General features: G+C 34.1%; 1 protein-coding gene across 1 annotated transcript; it reads right to left on the reverse strand.

Moving 5' to 3' along the window:
• Positions 1-6,571: 6,571 nt before the first annotated feature.
• LOC131955822 (sterile alpha motif domain-containing protein 9) lies at positions 6,572-17,636 on the reverse strand. The gene is made up of 8 exons (XM_059320104.1): positions 17,552-17,636; positions 14,758-14,849; positions 14,171-14,289; positions 13,835-13,935; positions 13,069-13,306; positions 12,191-12,279; positions 7,334-11,991; positions 6,572-7,205 (listed from the first exon to the last, which is right to left on the reverse strand). Exons 2-8 carry the CDS (start codon positions 14,845-14,847, stop codon positions 7,128-7,130), a joined length of 5,373 nt encoding a protein of 1,790 aa, XP_059176087.1. The 5' UTR covers positions 14,848-14,849; positions 17,552-17,636; the 3' UTR covers positions 6,572-7,127.
• Between the last annotated feature and the right edge of the window lie 258 nt (positions 17,637-17,894).

Genomic DNA, 17,894 nt, shown 5'->3' on the forward strand with positions numbered 1-17,894 from the left:
ATATAATTAAAAAACAAAGCAGCCTAGAAAATAAATGTTAAAAAAAAGTTTCAACAGTGACACTCCACACACCCCAAAAAAAAAATCTAAAAATTTCCTGCACTGTAGCTTTTACCCCCCTCAGAATTAAAAAAACTGCTGCTCTACAATCAGCCTTGCATTCACTATCTGTTTTCTTCTTCTCTTTGCCTCTATTCCCTCCTTCTTTTCAGCTTTGCTAACCCGAAGAATGTCTCGTTTTTTTTCCTTTCTTCAAAGTTACACTGCTAACTTTGCAGCCAATGTTCTCTAGGAATTGGTGGAGACTGACACTCCCTGATTTAAATTTTGGAAATGGCAATGCAGTGCTCACTTCCACTCTTTTTTTCGACACACAGATGTGTTTTGGGATCCTCGCCCAAATCTTTGCATGGATGCTTTCATTAGCATTCTGTGTCATGCCAGATAAGCAGCGTTCAAGCAAACTGTCAGAGGTGAGCCTCTCATATATGGGCTTTACCTTCTCAGCCACAACCTCTGACGGGAAGCAGCTACTTTTACCTGAGTGTGAAGGGGGTGTTTGCTCGAGAGCCATGGCTCTCTGCCAAAATCACCAAGACTCAACTCCTGTGGGACAGTCATGATGGTTGGGCACTTCGTCAGAGGAAGCTGCATGGTTGAAGCTCATAAAGATTTTTTTCTTCAGTTCTTCTACATCTGCACATTTACTGGCTACTGCCTTCTTATAATACTTCTGAAGAAGGTTCATCTTTGCCTGTAAATTGAGGAATATTTAAAAAAATCAAAACATGCTTACACCAGGCTTACAAAACATCAAACTATACTAGACTATATCTCTTAATTTCCTCTGCCTATTTATAGTGCTTAGCATAAAGCAAACACTCTACTGGGGATCAACAAAGATCATCACAGAAAGTGAAAGTCCACAAATAAACAGCCGAACCCAACAGTCAGGAATGAACCGTAACTCCGGGTCAGGCACAATGAACCGTATCCCTGGCTTAGCACAAGCCCAGGGGATACAACTGATAAAATATATCTGTACCACTTAACCCAACAGCCAGGAGTAAACCATAACTGTGGGTCAAGTCTAAATAAACATTATCCCTGGCTTACACAAGCCCAAGGGATACAACAAAGTAACAAATCAAATAGTAAACATCATAATAATATAATAAAACTTAGACAGAAACTGTCTGCTTCCACATGGTCTGGCAAAAACCACAATGGCGGTAAGAAAACTAACAGCCACAGAAAAAGCTAGCTCATGGCCAACAAACAAAAGAAAATAGCAACATAAAGTATCTAGCTTACCAAGCTATAAAAAATAATTTCATAAAGTATGACTGATGGTGCTGCCTTGACTTTACATGCAACGGATGGTCCAGGCTCTGATACACAGGAACCTCCCTTCATCCGTTCTCGACATCAAATAAGTTCTACCTTCCCTCACGGAACTGACTTTCACAAACCTCGCACACTACACGTAAACAAATAGTCCCTAACTCACGGATAACAAACAAAATGCCATGAAACATATGACAGAATGATACAAAAAGACACTTAATATAAACATTGACAACAATATAAACAAAATATATACAAACTAGCTGTAAACAGACAGCGGCGCCATAATACATAATACACAACTAAAAAGTACAGTTTACGACATGAAACGAAACGATACATTTGCCTTCTAAGTTACATATAAATAATTACAACACTCCAGGCGCTCACACAAAGATGCAAAGATCACCAAAATCAAACCTGTGCTGCTTAAAAATAATTTCCATGCCCTTGTCATTCTCATGCACTTTAAATTTCCTCCTTTTTTAAAATGAGTTTTAATCAACTCCTGCAGTTTCAGTTTTTCACTGATCTGAAATTTTAAGTGGTACTATAGTCATTTGATGTATGTAACAAGTCTTTGTACTTTACCCACTGTTCTTTAATCTCATTGTCACAAAATCAGATGCACAATTGTAGGATCAAAAGCTGACATAAACATTTAAATTATTGTGGACTGATTGTATCAACAGTGAATTTTCTTGTGTGGATTCCACGTTTTCTTGGCTTTATCATTCCAGTAAACATCTTCACTTAAGGACTTTGCTTTTAATTTACATATTTTAGAAACACAAAATTGATATGCTTCAATGGATGATAAATTACTTTGCTGCAACATGTTGCTGATTAGCTACATCAGTTAATGGTGTCTGGTCATAAAACCTCCAGGACTTTAAATGTGGGGTTTCTTTCCCAGGGTTTAAGTTTATATAAAAAAATACTAACTAAAAATCAAAATTAACCTTTAATTAAGTTTAATGACCCACGTTTCCTTACTATGAAGTCCCAGCGTAAGGGGAATAACACTAAAATACTAAATGATTAATTTTACAGTAATCAATTAAACTCATTTCTGTATATAACCTATTAAAGCCAAAAAATATATTTATTGTAGAGAAATGAAACCCCTTAAAACTGATAAGTATGCCAGTAATTAACATATAGGTATTGGCAGCAACAACAAAAAACATGGGGAAAAAAATGCATTTTAGACAACTATTTCTTTATTTAATTTCATTTAATGAAAATTATTTGAGCTGAACATGGAACTGGGCACTGCAGAGTTGATCACATAAATGTGTGTTGCACAAAAAGACATCCAAAAACAGTCTCTGGTCTCCTACTTCCTTCAGAGTGGACATCCATCTGGCCACACTGGTAACACTTTTTTGTGGCCAGGGAGCCTAATCCTGTGGTGTTCAACAGAAGCACCAGACACTGCCAGTTATAGCCTCTCTGGACCCTCTTCTTAGATGAGCCCTTCATCAGATGTGTTAGTCATTTTACTGTATGGAGGGGGGGGGGTATGAATTTAAAACAGCCACCTCAATCAAAAACCATAAGGCAACATCGCCATTTTTTGCTCTTTCTGGCAACGGGATAGTAGGACTTAAGTTGTACACTAGATTTGCCTGGGGAATCTGCTTGTTTGGAAGTGGTTATCAGAACTCTCTCTTAGATCAAATACAAATAAGGTCACTCTTTGGCTGCTGAATAGCATTCTTTTAAGTAGAAATTATATTGTTTGTAGGTAAAACTTAAATTTATAAAATATTTATATCTCCCACCCCACTAAAACCTATTACATTTTTACAAATTACAGAATGCATGTTTTTGTTTTGTTTCTTTTTCATGAATCTGGTACTTGAGGCTATCTTGAGGATTAATCACTTGTGCTACAAAGTTGTCTACCCTGTCCTCCAGGTTGGATTTGGTGGGAGGTACGAACGGCATATTAGGCCTGGTGTTTGGAGTTGCTACTCTCACAGATTCCCTGCATGGGCATTCGTCTTGTACAACCTGATAGCTGCATCCCTTAGGACAATGAAGGTTGCCTTTTGGTCATGAAAGACCATATCTTCCAGCTGGCGCCTAACAGAGGGTTGGTTGAGGTTCTGAACAAACTGGTCTCGCAGGAAGACTGGACTCATAGGGGCCCTGTACAGGTTTGCTTGCCTGGCTGTAAGCATCCTAAAGGCTTGGTGTAGACGGTGGGAATAGGACCTCACTGTCTCATTTGGACCCTGTACCACCCTTTGAATTTGAGCCATCAGTTGGGGGATGCTGCGCTTTCCCCATAAATGTCCCTATGGAGTATTGTTGACTCAGGGTCCTTCTCTAGATGCTTTGCCAGTCTTGTCAACTTAACCTCAGGTAAAAAAAAATATTTTTTTTCAATTTGTGATTTGTTCAGCTATTTTAAATATTTGTTGTTGAAGTATCTTGCTTTATATTGTCAACATTCGGTAGACTGCTTTTAAAATTTTTACCAATTGTCCCTCATACTTTTCATAGCATTTCTTTCAAATAAATTAGGTCAATTTTGCATCTGTAAAATAGCTTTCTATTATTTAAAAAAAAAACAGTTCTATCAACTTTGAGCATGGTCTGTGTGGTTGGGTCGGTAAATCTCATAGCTGCTGAACCAAATAGCCCTGAGTACGAACCCTCGTGCAGATGAGGCTCGAAAGCTAGGAGCGACCATTCAACTAGAAGAGAAAACTTCAATATCAAACAACTGCTGCCTTGTAAAGGCTATGGAAGCAAATCCTAAAAGAAAAGCAGGCTGAATTCTGAGTCAACTGCTTTTGTGGCGCATAACAAGTTGACATATAATATTTAATTGTGTTGGAAGGAGTATCTTCCAACACTAGAACTAAGAACAAAGAAGAAAAAGAACTTGAAACATGCTTAGACCTTTCATAAATTAAAAAATGATCGTATGACCAATAGAATGTAACTTCTTGCACACTTCAACACAAAATATATTAATGTAAATCTTACTTGTTTTTGTTACAGAATCTGTGTCAGATTGATGTACTATTGGAATTAGACATTGTCATCGGAATTTATCAATGGACTAGTGATGGAAGGCATGAAATTACAAGAAAGAGTTATTTGGACTGACATTTGTCTGTTAATGTTTATACTTTTTATTCAAATAGAAAAATTAATTGAAGTTTCAAAACTGGTTGTACTTATTGAATGCCTGTTGAATATGAATGGATTGCGAGTTAAATATTGTAACAAATTGTAAAGCAAATTAACTTCAGTGTGAAGAAAAATTGAAGATCAACTGCTAGGAAAAGTTTTGGTACCAATCCACATAATCTTCAAGCCATGTACTGATATAATTATTGTTTATGTAATTGCTAGCCATAGTTGTTGAAATGTAGTTATAGCTTTAGTGACTCAATCAAACATAATTAAAAATCTTGAGTTCATGCAGTTTATCTACAATTTACTTACAAAATCTTCATTCATTCTTTAACTGAAGGTTTCAGTTACTTAGATTAAGCACTTGCTTCTGCCCTAAAAATGTTTTATTTATACTGAATTATAGATCTTGCTTACACTTAGTTTATTTTATCATCTGAAAGGCATTTACTTATTAGTTATTATTGGGCAGATGAAGTGTTCATGTTTCTTGACCTCGGCATATAAAGGATAATGTGCTAAGCCGCCTTTACTTTCCCTAACGTTGGGTAGGCTCAGGGACGTTCCATTAACTTGAACCCTGATTTGAACTCGAAACTATCGGGTTAGCAGTCTAACGCTCCACCGCTAGACCACGTCGTCCCATGGTATTACACAAATAACCTACATATTTTTTTTTTGAGAAACTGACAATAAGAATCACTTTATTTATACAGAAGGCAACAATGAACAAGTTAGCATTTACTTTATACAGCAGTTGGAACATATGTTGCAAAAGAATAACTCAGCAACTTGCAAAAAAAAATCTGCAAAATTTAAAAGGAAAAAAAATCTAAGCATCTTAACTTAAATATTTAAAAAAACTTATCAAGAGAGAAATGCCCTTTAAATTTAAAAAAATCAAAATTTGTTTTACTAAATTAATTGTAAATTAACTGGTGCATGGCAGGTAGTGCGTGCAACCCCAAGCAACCCATTTAGGAGAAAACTCTGAAATAAAACAACTGCTACATGCAGATGCTACTTACAGATGCTCTAATAACGTGAACCAATACAAAGGTTATAGTTAAGTTGGGGAAGGCGGTCGTTAAATAACGTAAAACAGAGAGTGATCCTTCATGAGTTTGGGTGCTCTTAGCTAACATGAAAAGTGTGTAGTTGCGTGTCTGACACGAGGTGTCATTTTTTAAGATAATTTAAATATGTATGATATAGAATAATATAGATGTATATTGACATAATACTGAGCTTCAGTGAGTTGTGGACGGTTATCATTACAAGTCCCACAACTGCTGCATTCTCCGCACCGGTATGTTTAGTAAAAAGTAGATTATTGCCCATTGTCGTGGACAGATCGTTTGAGTCCTAACTCTTTAAAAAAATTGTATCGCTTGATTTAAGTAAGCTTGTTTATTAATTTTGTCCTGAATTTTTTTTTTTTTAAACAAGGGTATTTTAAAAAATCCCATTAGTAAGCACCTGCGCATGACCCGCGCACTCTAAACTAGTTCCGTTGTAATGTGTAGATCTATCATATGCTGCTCAAAAATTCTCCGCTTGTTTTTATTTTAACTTTTAGAAATTTTCTCGCAGAAATTTTTAAGAGTATCAGTCGGCTTTTCTCACCAATTGTCAAGAATTTTCAAAAAGCAACCCTAGGTTTAAGCCAAATCTAAACTACCAACAATATTTATTTCTAGTTAGAAAAACAAAACAAAAAAATTAGATTTTATATCTAGATCCATATTCTAATTATTCTTATTTGTAAATTTTGATTTGCTTCGGTAGGAGGTGCCCCCCCCCCCCCCCCCCCACCACCACCACCACCACCACCAAAGGATGCCTAAAGAAACACCTCAGTCGATATTTAAAAAAAACAACAAATAATAGGCTTTAGACCTATTTGACTATGCCCTATAGTTATTAACTTATTATACACAACTTCACAACTATGTTAATCTACTCACTAAAAATATTAAGAAAGATGAAAAAAAAAACTTCATAAACCGAATAAAAAATTTATAAAGCATTTGACTAATAAAAGACAAAGTAATTTTATTTATTCACAGTGAAATCTGGTATTTGCAGCTAACATTTTATAAATCAATCAAATATATACCATTCAAACAAGACTTTAAACAAATATTCATTCATGGCACCTTAATTTTATCAAAAGTAGAATTTTAGGTTGAGATTAGGTGGTAGAAATAGATTATCCCTTTCCTTGCATAGGCCCTACATATTTCGATTGTGGGTAACAAAACAGATTCCTTCAAGTTGCAAGTTGGTTACAGTTTAACTTTTTTGGGTTTGACACTAAAGTACTAACTACTTGTGTATGCTTACTTAAAATTTTTTTATTAAGATACATTGCTACATTTGAAATATGCAAATTTACCTTATTATTTTAATTAGCTTACGTTCTGAAGTCACAAATAATAGTAAGTGAAAAATGCTTACAAATAAAAAGGACCAGTTTACTATTTAGCAGACCACCATTTTCAGTTATGACACATGATATAAATTAAAAAAACTTTGTCAAGAACAATCAATAATTATATAAAAAATAATAACACTAAAAACTGTAATTTAATACACAAGTTTCAAACAAAAATATCATCTTATTATTCTCCAATAATTTTCTTTATGGCAAAAGAAAGTTCTTCTGACTTTCTCTCCAGCTCCTTGATTTTCCCTGTATCCTGAAAGTTACAAGGTTTCATAGAACACAATATAAGCTTCAAGGTTAATGTAATGCTAAGAGCATTCTATTGCATACCAATTTTAAAAATTGGTAGTCCTATATTATATTTGAAAATCCATTACATACCTGCAGTTTTTTCAAGTCTTGATCTATTTTGTGTCTTTGTGTAAAGAGATCTACAAGCATCTGAGGCTGTCTAACTCTTGGGCTTGATCTGGACCCAGATCTGGATTTAGCTCCATCCTTTCCTGATTCTTCAGTAGACTTAATCTTTGGGACTGATGAAACAATCTTCCCTGGTTCATCAACCGACATACCAAAAGCTCTAGGGCCTGAAAAGCTGAAGCCCACATAAAAATAAACCTTTTTCTGCCACATATTTTTCCTGTTGACCCGATGAGATGTCAAAATACTCAAAGGAAAGGTGTTGCCTTCTGGTGTGGTAATGTGTAAAGTAACCTTCTCTCCTTCATTTGCAAGGATCCCAGTCTGTAATCTAAGTTTTTTTCTGACTTCAGGGATTTGCCATTTTTCTTGAAGAGAATACTCATTCATCATCTGCAAATTTTCATAGTAAACTATGTCCTTCAATGGCTCACCATTGCCTAGGAAAAATAAAGTTGTTTCTCTTCTTTTTAAAGATATTTCTTCCATGACATACTTTGGATATTTTCTTTGAAAGGCCTCATGCCAATTTGAGAGTGCATTAGATAAATCCTTTGGCAAACACAATCTGCATTTTTCTTGCCGCTCTTCTGTTGGAAAATTATACAGTACAAAGTACAAATATGTTTCTAGGTATGGTCTATCCCCTGACTTTTCCAAACCCAGGCTGTAAAGTCTTTTGGACCATTCCAAAATATTTTCATAATTCAAATCTTTCAAATTTCTGGGTAAATTTTGATCCAACAAAAGAACCGTAACTGTATCCAACAGTGCTTTCATATTGTCAAAGTTTGTCATTTTTTTACTTATATTTGTATGCACTAGCTTAAATATTTCTACCAAATTGTCATATTCTTTATTTTGTCTCATTTTTAGTAGGCTGCTTAATGAAGTTGCACCAAGTTTTCTTGCACGTCTATATCGATATTCATTTTGGTCAGACTCACTCAGATTCTTAGGAAGAAAATTGTTCTGCTCAGCAAAGTAAACATCAAGATTTACTTTCAACTCAAGAAGTGATAGTCTGTCATACTCAAAATTAGGTGCATCAATCACCACATTTATATTTCCTTTAATTTGTAGATATTCTTCATCCAAACGTCTCATGGCTTCCTTTGAACATTTCTCTAAGTTTTTCAAATAGTCACATTCACTGCTGCTTAGAAAACTCAGGCTTGGTGGTTTGAAATTCTGCTCTACCAAATATCTGTGAAGCAGATCCCCTGAGGAGAAAGCTGGACTTAGCTTCAGTGCACTCAGCAGTAAAACTATTGCCCTCAACTCACCAAAGTAACCAGCAAAGTTATTATCTCCATGTGTGGTTATCTCCCTCTCACTGATCTTTTGTTCTTTTCTAAAGCATTCAATGCATTTTTCTGCATACTTTATAAGTTCATGAATTTCTCCTTCCTTAAAGCCCTCTGTTCGTTCTAATGTTTTTTCAGACGCAATTTTATCATATAGTTGGTTTTTAAACACTTGACCATATGTATCCCAAAGAAATGAATTTGTTGCAAGCATATTAGTTGCTCGTTTTGCAAAAAGTTCAGCTTGTTCCCAGTTTTTTAAATCTATATAAAACCTGGCTATTTGTTGTGCAGTGAATGGGTCTTTGTTTAATTCAAATAAAGTCTCCAGTAATTTCACAGCTTGCTCAGAACTTTCTGTCTTTTGAACATGCATAACAAATTTTGAAAATTTGTATTTTATTATACCATCAGATTTAAATTCTCTTTTTTTCATTACATTACTAATGATTGACTGCAGTTGACTTGAATCAACACTTTCTTGTTCAAAAACGCCAGATTGTAATAATTCAAACATAATTTCACTTTCCTTCTGCTCAGTGCGTTCTTTCATTCTTTTCAGAATTTCTTGAGCTATTATTTTGTTGAATACTCTAACAGTTTTTTTTGTTGTAAAAGGTTGGCGTTTGTTGGAAGACAAATTTAATAAAACTGTTACCCCTTGACTTAATATTGCTTCCCACTTAACATTTCTAGTTATTGATTCAAGCTTTGACCTTTTAAAACTTTGATGGTCTTCTACCATTTTATCTAAACAGGCGACTGGAATCATTTTGAAATCAGGATCATAGTTATTTAGTAAGGCAATGATTTTCAATAAGATTACCTCCCAGTCTTTTTTGACATCCTCTGAAAATTCTTTTACAACTTTTGAAACATATTCTTTATTAAAATTTTCTTTCAATATATTGAAAGAGATAAGAAATTTAGGGTTTACATTTGTATCTTTATTTGTTTCAAATCTTTTTGTAAGGTTATCATTTTTTTGTTTGAACCATTCAAGCTCAGCTGCGGTTAGCTCTTGTTTCAGAGAGACCTGACCAATTTTTAATTGCTTAGGTAAAGATGCTCTTCTGATGCATTGAATGATGGTACAGTAAACATCAAAAGGCTCCTCTGAATCCTTCCAACGCTTTCTTGCCTTTTCCTCAAGAGATCCTCTAAGCCGGAGACATTGTTCATCATCCTCATTATCTATTAAAATTAAAAGTGGTCTAGGGTTATGGTCATTATACCTTCGTATTTCATCTAACTGTTCGCAAGTTTGATCACTTATGGTGAGCACCATGCAGCATCTGAACTCTTCGCGGATGTCCCACAGAACTTGTTTGGCTGAAGTTGTACCGCCTGCTCCAGGTTGATGTAAAATTGGCACAATTGTAATCCTGTCATCCTCATCTTTACCTCTCCCTTCCAAAGCATTTCTTACATTGTTCATTAACTCCTTATGTATATCACGTTTCAATACTTGGTCATGGAAATAAAAATTCAACCAGTCTGCCTGCTCGCCGCGATAGAATTTCTCTTCTATTTCTTTTTTCTTCTTCTCTCTTCCATCATCAGGGATGTGAAAGTCTCCAGCAGAAAGAATGTTTATATCACTCCAGTCCTTCAACTTTTTCTCTCGAATTTCTACATGTCCTCCCGTCGAACATGGCAAAAAACAATCATGATTGTCTGAAGTCTTAGTAGCATGAGTGATTGTTGTATTTACTTGATTCCATGGCATTCCTATGACACATTTATGCCCAAGTTCTTTTTTTTCTACCCTATTTCGTGCCAAAATCTGATCTTGCCATAACTTGGCTATGTGTTCATTTTCAGCTAGAAGTATCCAGTTGTCTGGTAATTTGGTCAAAACTTCATCACAAGCTTCTATCATCACCTCATAGTTTTTTGAGAACAGACATATGATTATAATGATTCTGTCTTCATCAAAGTTATCCGTATAAAATGTCAATGCATTTTGAAATGGTTTACGTCTCTTTCTGTTCCATTCTGTTGGACTCATTTCATCCATTAAACTTATTTTGTATCCATTACAAAACATCCATGAAATTCTGTTCTCATTTGCGAGACCTTCGATTAGTTTGTTAAAATCATTATATTTTTTAATTTGTCTGTCAAAATCATCAGTTGTCAAAACTCTCATTTCTTCTTCTTGAAAGTTGTCTAAATTGTTATAGATTCCACTTGTTGAACCATCAGGATCAAAGTCAAACACAATTTCTGGATGAAGGTGTTTAATAAATGACATATTTTCTTTTAAATACTCTACGTCCATATGCTCGTCTATTGGACTAGTCATGACAAAAGAAAATATTGTGTCTTGTATTACTTCGCTCCCACCTGTTAATAGGTTTAACAATTTTGTTCTCAAATTCGGAGTGTAGTCTGTTGCTTTTTGAGTTTCCTCGTATTTCCTTTGTTCAATAAGTCTTGGGTGATCCCTTTCATAATCATATTGTTTTTCTGATAAAACAACTTCTGGGAGGCCGTCCTCTGAAAATCTGAATACCACTTCTTTACACTTATGCTTCTTTAAAAAGACTGGCAAGGTTTTAAGCTTTGTTCTGATGATATCCTTATCTAGAACACGACTGCTAGGAACTACATCCACTTCAATTACATGCAAATTTTCTTTAGTTGCCCCTATAACTGGGATGAATTTTGCATCACGCACTGTGTTGGCAATTAAGTTTTTTTGATTATCTAAAAATGACTTTTTAATAAAATCATTGATCTCAGCCTGTACTTCAAGCTGCAAGAGATTTACTCCGACTATCTCTCCACATTCGTAAGTTTGACTTTTTTCTGGGCTGATGCCAAAATAAATCGTTCCATTTCGTCTATCATTTAGGCAAGCTGAAAGAAATGGAATCACCTCAGAACCTATAAATTCTATTGCCTTATCTTTATCTTTTTCATCAACTAAATGAAAATTTTTGACAGGTTCTGTTGTTTTAGCTCCAATGTTATGAGACACATCCACACAACGACCAAGATTGTATTTGTCTGTCTGTTTTACAGTTGAGTCAAACTTGCGAAAGTATTCTGGCAGTGGTTTTTGCTCCCGAGGATGAGAATATTGTTCAATGATGATAGAGAAAGTACGCCTGGTACCAAAGGATGCTGAAGGAATTTCACTTTTAAAGTCTGCTTCCTTCATGGTTAGAAATACTTTACCAGATACACCTTTTTTCTCCAGTTCTTCAAGTGGAGCAGCATCAAGGCCATCTTTCTCAAAAACTGCTTTGAGGTATTGTTTCAGTTGTGCAGGTGTCATATTTTGGATGTCTTTCAAGGATGTATCTTGAAAGAAATTGAACATTTAATTCTAGTTTAATGAACAAAAAACAAACAACCAACCTAATAGTTAAATTCCTTATATTTGAACTAGTCAGTGTATTTTTAAAATTAGCCCAAATCAATATTAATATAAACAGCATCTGAAAAAAAAAAAGAAAAATAAATCCCACATCACTGAGACAATAATCTTTTCTTAACTTACCATAAGAAGAAGTTAAGCCTGATAAAGTGTTGTCTCCCTTAGGTTCTACTGCATTAGCTGAACCTTTTTTACCTATATTTTTTAAAACTCTGTATTCCATTTAAAGAAATATTGCTTATTAAAAAAACACCAGTTTAAAAGTGCATATTCCAGTATTGTATAACTTTGGCCTAGTATTATAATTATTTAATTATTATTATTGTATTATAAAAGAATAGTTTTTAAAATATTATATAGGCCTAATTGATTTGACATTATATTTTTTAAAAAAGTTCATGTGGTGCAAATTGTCAAACACTATATTGAATTAAATGGAAAGTCTGCTTCATATTTTTATTTGGTCATTCATAAGGCTTTTGAATGAGCTGTGATTTCCAAAACACCTATTAGTGGGCCGAAGGCATGACCTAAATGATTGACAACAGGATAACAACTGCACAAACTATTGGCTGTTGGCTATTATTAATACCTCTTTCATAGTTGTTACTAAATGATCTTTTTTCTTAGTTGTTACTAAATGATCTTTTTTCTTAGTTGTTACTAAATGGTATTTTAAAAAACAATTCAAAAGATTTTAATTGAATTCCTAGAGCTTGATTTTTTAAAAATTACTAAAGATTTTGTTATGTTCTACATAGATAAGCATAATATACTTACTCAACTTAAATAGTATCTAAATCTAATTTTTAGCATCTAAAGTTTTAAAAAAATGCTATTATAAATTTTTTTTGCATTTTTTTTATTTTGTTTGTTTAAAAATTAATATATTTAATTTTCCAAAACACAAAGTTTATTATCAAAGCTAATTTTTTTGTTACTATTTCACAACACAATTAAAATTGCCTTAAAAAACCCATTCAGCTTTTATAAAAGGATACAAAACATGTTTAGCATTTTTGCCCTCCCTTTTTTTCTGCTTTATAGTCTCAACACTCAAAAATTCTTTACAAATAAACGTTTTGAGTATGTCATTACTCCATTCATTTTTACTTGTAAAAACACCTTCTGCTCTCAGCGTATCTCTTATGTCAGCAAGTAATGTAGAGCACCCTTCCTTGTTGACGTAACATTTGTGTAGCATGACACGAACACTTTCTTCTAGAATGCTGGGATCCGCTTGAGAAGGCAAATGTCTTTAATATATTTTTTTACAAGACTAACTTAAAAACATTGCAAATTGCAGCAATAATACCGACGTTTAATTCCAATGGAACAGTTTTATGTTATGATTTACAGAAATTAAAGATGGTTATATAGGCTATTTTTATATTAATTTCCACAAATATCTATCACTCAGCATGTAGTGTTCATTAGGCAATTACATCTTAAAACTTTTCTGTGACTAAAAAGTAAATTAGGTAATTTTTGTGACATCAGCACATGAAAGCATTGTATGTTAAGCACTAAATCCATTCTTTTTATTACTTTAAAATTTTCTGTTTAATTCACTATTTGTTCAATTATCATTTTCCACTGTCTAACTTTTTTTAAAAACTGAGATTTAAATTTTTGTGAAGTTTAATCACTAGCAAGGACTTTTTCTGACAACATGACAGTGGGGAGGGGGTGGGGGTAAAACGCAGCATTTCATACCACTTTTCTTTTTTGAGACATAATAAAATTGAAAAGATAATTCTAACATACGTTGAGACACCAAAGAAGTATCAGATATTGAACAGGTCTGCTCAATTTGTTCAGAAAGCCAAGCTGTTCCTTTCTCACCTCGCAATGCATCAAGAAAATTCCTTTAAATAATATAAAGGTTTAAAAAATACAGACATGTACATTTTTAAAAATTCTAAATTTTATTTAACATTGAACAATATTGGTTCTAAAGTATTTCATTAAAAAAAATTAATCTATAATGCCGAGGACTTTATCGCCGAGTCACTGGAATAGCTTTTCAATACTGTGCACGGGTCTACAATACAAATTATGCTACATTATCCAAATTATATTACATTATTTAAAAAATACTACCTATATGCTAACTTATCAGATGGTTTCTGCTGTAAAATATCAATTAGTGTTTTCATTTGCTGAGAAGGAGTACCAGATTCTTCTATTTTTATTTTCTCATGTCGAGTGATTACATCTTTCTATTTAGGAAAATTATAAAATATATAAAATATTAACCTATCTTATAAGATATATATATATATATATATATACATATATATATATGTGTGTGTGTGTGTGTATGTACATATACATATATATATATATATATATGTATATATATATATGTATATATATATATATATATATATATATATATATATATATACATATATATAAAGAATATTTTCTGATAAATTATTTTACAACACATAGGCTATAATGTATTTTAAAATTTTTCTTATTTGTGTTGACCAGGTATGGTATTAAGATTAAAAACATTTTTTGTTTTATTTTATAGTCTTACAAGAAACATGCACTTTCAATTTTTTGCAAAATTTTTATTTTAACTTTTCCCACACAACTCAAAGGACTTTGCTTTACACCTTTTCATACACATTTTAAAAATAATTAATTAAAAGCTACCAATTAAACTGTTAATAACTTACTGAGAACAGATATCCCAAAACTGAACTTGGGTAGACATCAATGATATGACTCCAATTGAGTTTTAATTTTTCCCACTCTTGAGCATTCATTACTACCAAAAAAGTTAATATAAAAAATGTTATAAACATAATTATACAAGTTATGGTTTTTTGAAACAAATATGACATTTAAAAAATTAATTCCTCAATAAAACAGTTATTTCTAAAATTATGATATATTACAAATAGCATTATTTAATTTAACGTTCGATTGCGCGATTTTAGGTGCATAAGTGTCAAATATAAACAACTAATAATTTACCGCATTGTTAATTTTTTAATTGAAAATTAAAAGAATTATTCACAGCAGTGAAAAAAATTTAGGCTGATGTAGAACTGTATGCTAATTTTTGCACTGCAGACTAATTTTAGCACTTAGCACATACAGTGTTTCTTCCAGACTTTTTTTGTCCTGGGGGGGGGGGGGGGGGAACTGCACTTGATATTTGGGGGGGGGGGGGTCAACATTTTTTTGGGGGAGCGGCGGACACTAGTAAAAGTGTATGTTTACTATATAAATTCCATCTCGTTCGGGGGGCGGTAGACTTTATTCGGAGAGATGCCCCGAAGAGATGCCTGGAAGAAACTCTGAGCACATATAATAAATATGTAAGCCATTAGCAGATTGTCCCCATGATCTGGGTTCGATTGAACCCCTGGGGTTCGGTGAGTCACTCTCAGGATCCAAGAGGTCAAGACGCACACCGGACTCAAATTATTTGCGATCGGATTTTGTCAGTGTAGACAAGGGGTCTCCAAACTTTTCAGTCCGAGGGCCGCATTAACTATCAAATTTCAGTTCGGGGACCAGTTTCTTCCAGAAATGTCTTTGATTTTTCTGGGCTAAGTTCCTCCGCCATCACCAACAAACGGTTTTTCCGTGGACAAAAAGATCTCCGCGGGCCGGATGAGAGGACATCGCGGGCCGCATTCGGCCCGCGGGCCGTAGTTTGGAGACCCCTGGTGTAGACGATAGAACTAGTGACTGGTGACAGTTCAAATGCGACAGCACGACATAGTAATAAAGTTCGCCAAGCAATATAACACGTGTTTCTATTTCGTGGAACCAGAGTTTCTTCCAGGCACCTCTTCGGGGGGAGGGGGGGGGGGGGGGATGGGGGTTCCGCCTTCCCGAAGAAAGTCTGCCGCCCCCCCCTCCCCCGAATGAAATGAAATTTATATAGAAAACATACTTTTACCAGTGTCCCCTCCCTCCTCCCCCCCCCCCCCGAAAAATGTCCGCCTCCCTTCCCCCCCCCCCCCCCCCCCGAAACACTGCCTGGAACCCTTAATATCTTAACACATTTTTGCCAGTTAAATTAATGACTAATTAGAATTAAAAGGTCTAAACTACTAATTGACTGGAGGGGGGGGGGGGGGGTGACACCCAGGCAAAAAATTTGAAACAAGAAAAATGCTTTTTTGCCAGTTAAATTAATAATTAATTAGAATTAAAAGGTCTAAACTAAAGGGGGTGATGCCATGAAGCAAACTTGCTAAATATAGAGAAAACGATGCTTCATCGACCTGTATTAACCGGCTATAGATAAACATCTTTACCATTAACTGTGGTCACTATAAAACTATCATACGTGGGGGGGGGGGGGGGGAGGTGGTACAAAAGTGGGTTGCAGAAAATTAGCCATAAGCCGCGACCAAACTAAGTAACATGGAAACTCTGAAAATCAAAAGATTGCAGAAAAAAAACTTTTTCTTACGAAATTTCGTTTATATTGAAGTATTTTTGATGAACTCTCTATTTAGAGTAAACAGTAATCGGCCGGCGTTTGGAACCATCGTGAGTTCCAAGGCTTAGTAGAACCTATGCCAAGTGAAGGCACATTTTTGGAACTTATTAAGCTACTGTCGAAGAGAGATAATTTGTTAAAATTAAAACAACATCCAATTTTCGGTGACAGAAATGCAATAGATTTAACTTAAGCCCAGGCAACAAGATATTGGATGAAAGTAAAATAGCTAAATATTTCGCATACTCGTATATTCATGTGTCGACACTAGCAGAATTAATCAATTTTCTTTGTCTCTGGGATATTTTGTCCTGATGTCCATATATATATATATATATATATATATATATATATATATATATATATATATATATATATATATATATATATACGGATTCGTGTGAAATTGCATTTTCTCAGTATTCCATTGGAACAACGACAGTGATATTGATAAGCATGGCGGCATACATTTATCTGCCCGACATATCACGTTATGTGTGTTGTTTATCGACGCTGTCCGACAAGGTTACACGGTGTACGTGGCCGGGTGTGTGCGACACTTTCGGAGACGAAGTCCTTTATTTTATTTCATGTCTAGCTAGGCTAAAGTACAGTTAACGGAAATTCAATATCTATTTTTAGAACACGGCACCTTCTCCCACCTCACTGTGTATTTATATGTAGGATCGATATTTTTTGGTTGAATGATTCTACAATCGTGACAGTATCAGTAAGGCATATAGTATAGGCATACAGTTTGTAAAAAATGGGGGACAATAACAATTAACTTGAATTAACACGGTCACACATATTTTTGCTACAGCTTTATCAAGTCCAAAAAATGAAAGACTGCCGCTTTTGTTTTTAAAAATAAAAGCTATGTAACTTTAATACTATTTTAATCTATTAGTCTGATTATCCTTCTTAAAATTGTAAATTATAGTTTAAATAATCATGTACTTAAAAAAAAATACAAAATGAAAATAGGCAAAGACTATGATACTCACTGCTTGGTTTCGCATACAAAAGACACAAAAAAAAAACCCACTAAATTACAAACACCATAATTTCACAGGAGACACCGCGAGTAGCATATAAAGAACATGACTACGCCTATTTTTTTTGTACATAGATCTAGTATTTCTTTTTACTTGTGTCTTGTTTCAGTTTCATTTCGGGCGAATACTGGACGGTGATATATTATTAAAATGTACCTGACTTTTTATTTTGGAGAAGATTGGGATACTTTCTTCAAGTAAGCTTCTTAGACAAGCTTGTTTTTGTATTTGTTACTCCAGGATACATACAGTACTGGAGTTGCAGTACGCTGTTTATTAAAGTATTTTGAAT

Source organism: Physella acuta, unplaced genomic scaffold (assembly GCF_028476545.2).
Source record: "Physella acuta isolate Inbredline_101_S28 unplaced genomic scaffold, ASM2847654v3 ptg001107l, whole genome shotgun sequence".
Lineage (NCBI taxonomy): Eukaryota > Metazoa > Mollusca > Gastropoda > Physidae > Physella > Physella acuta.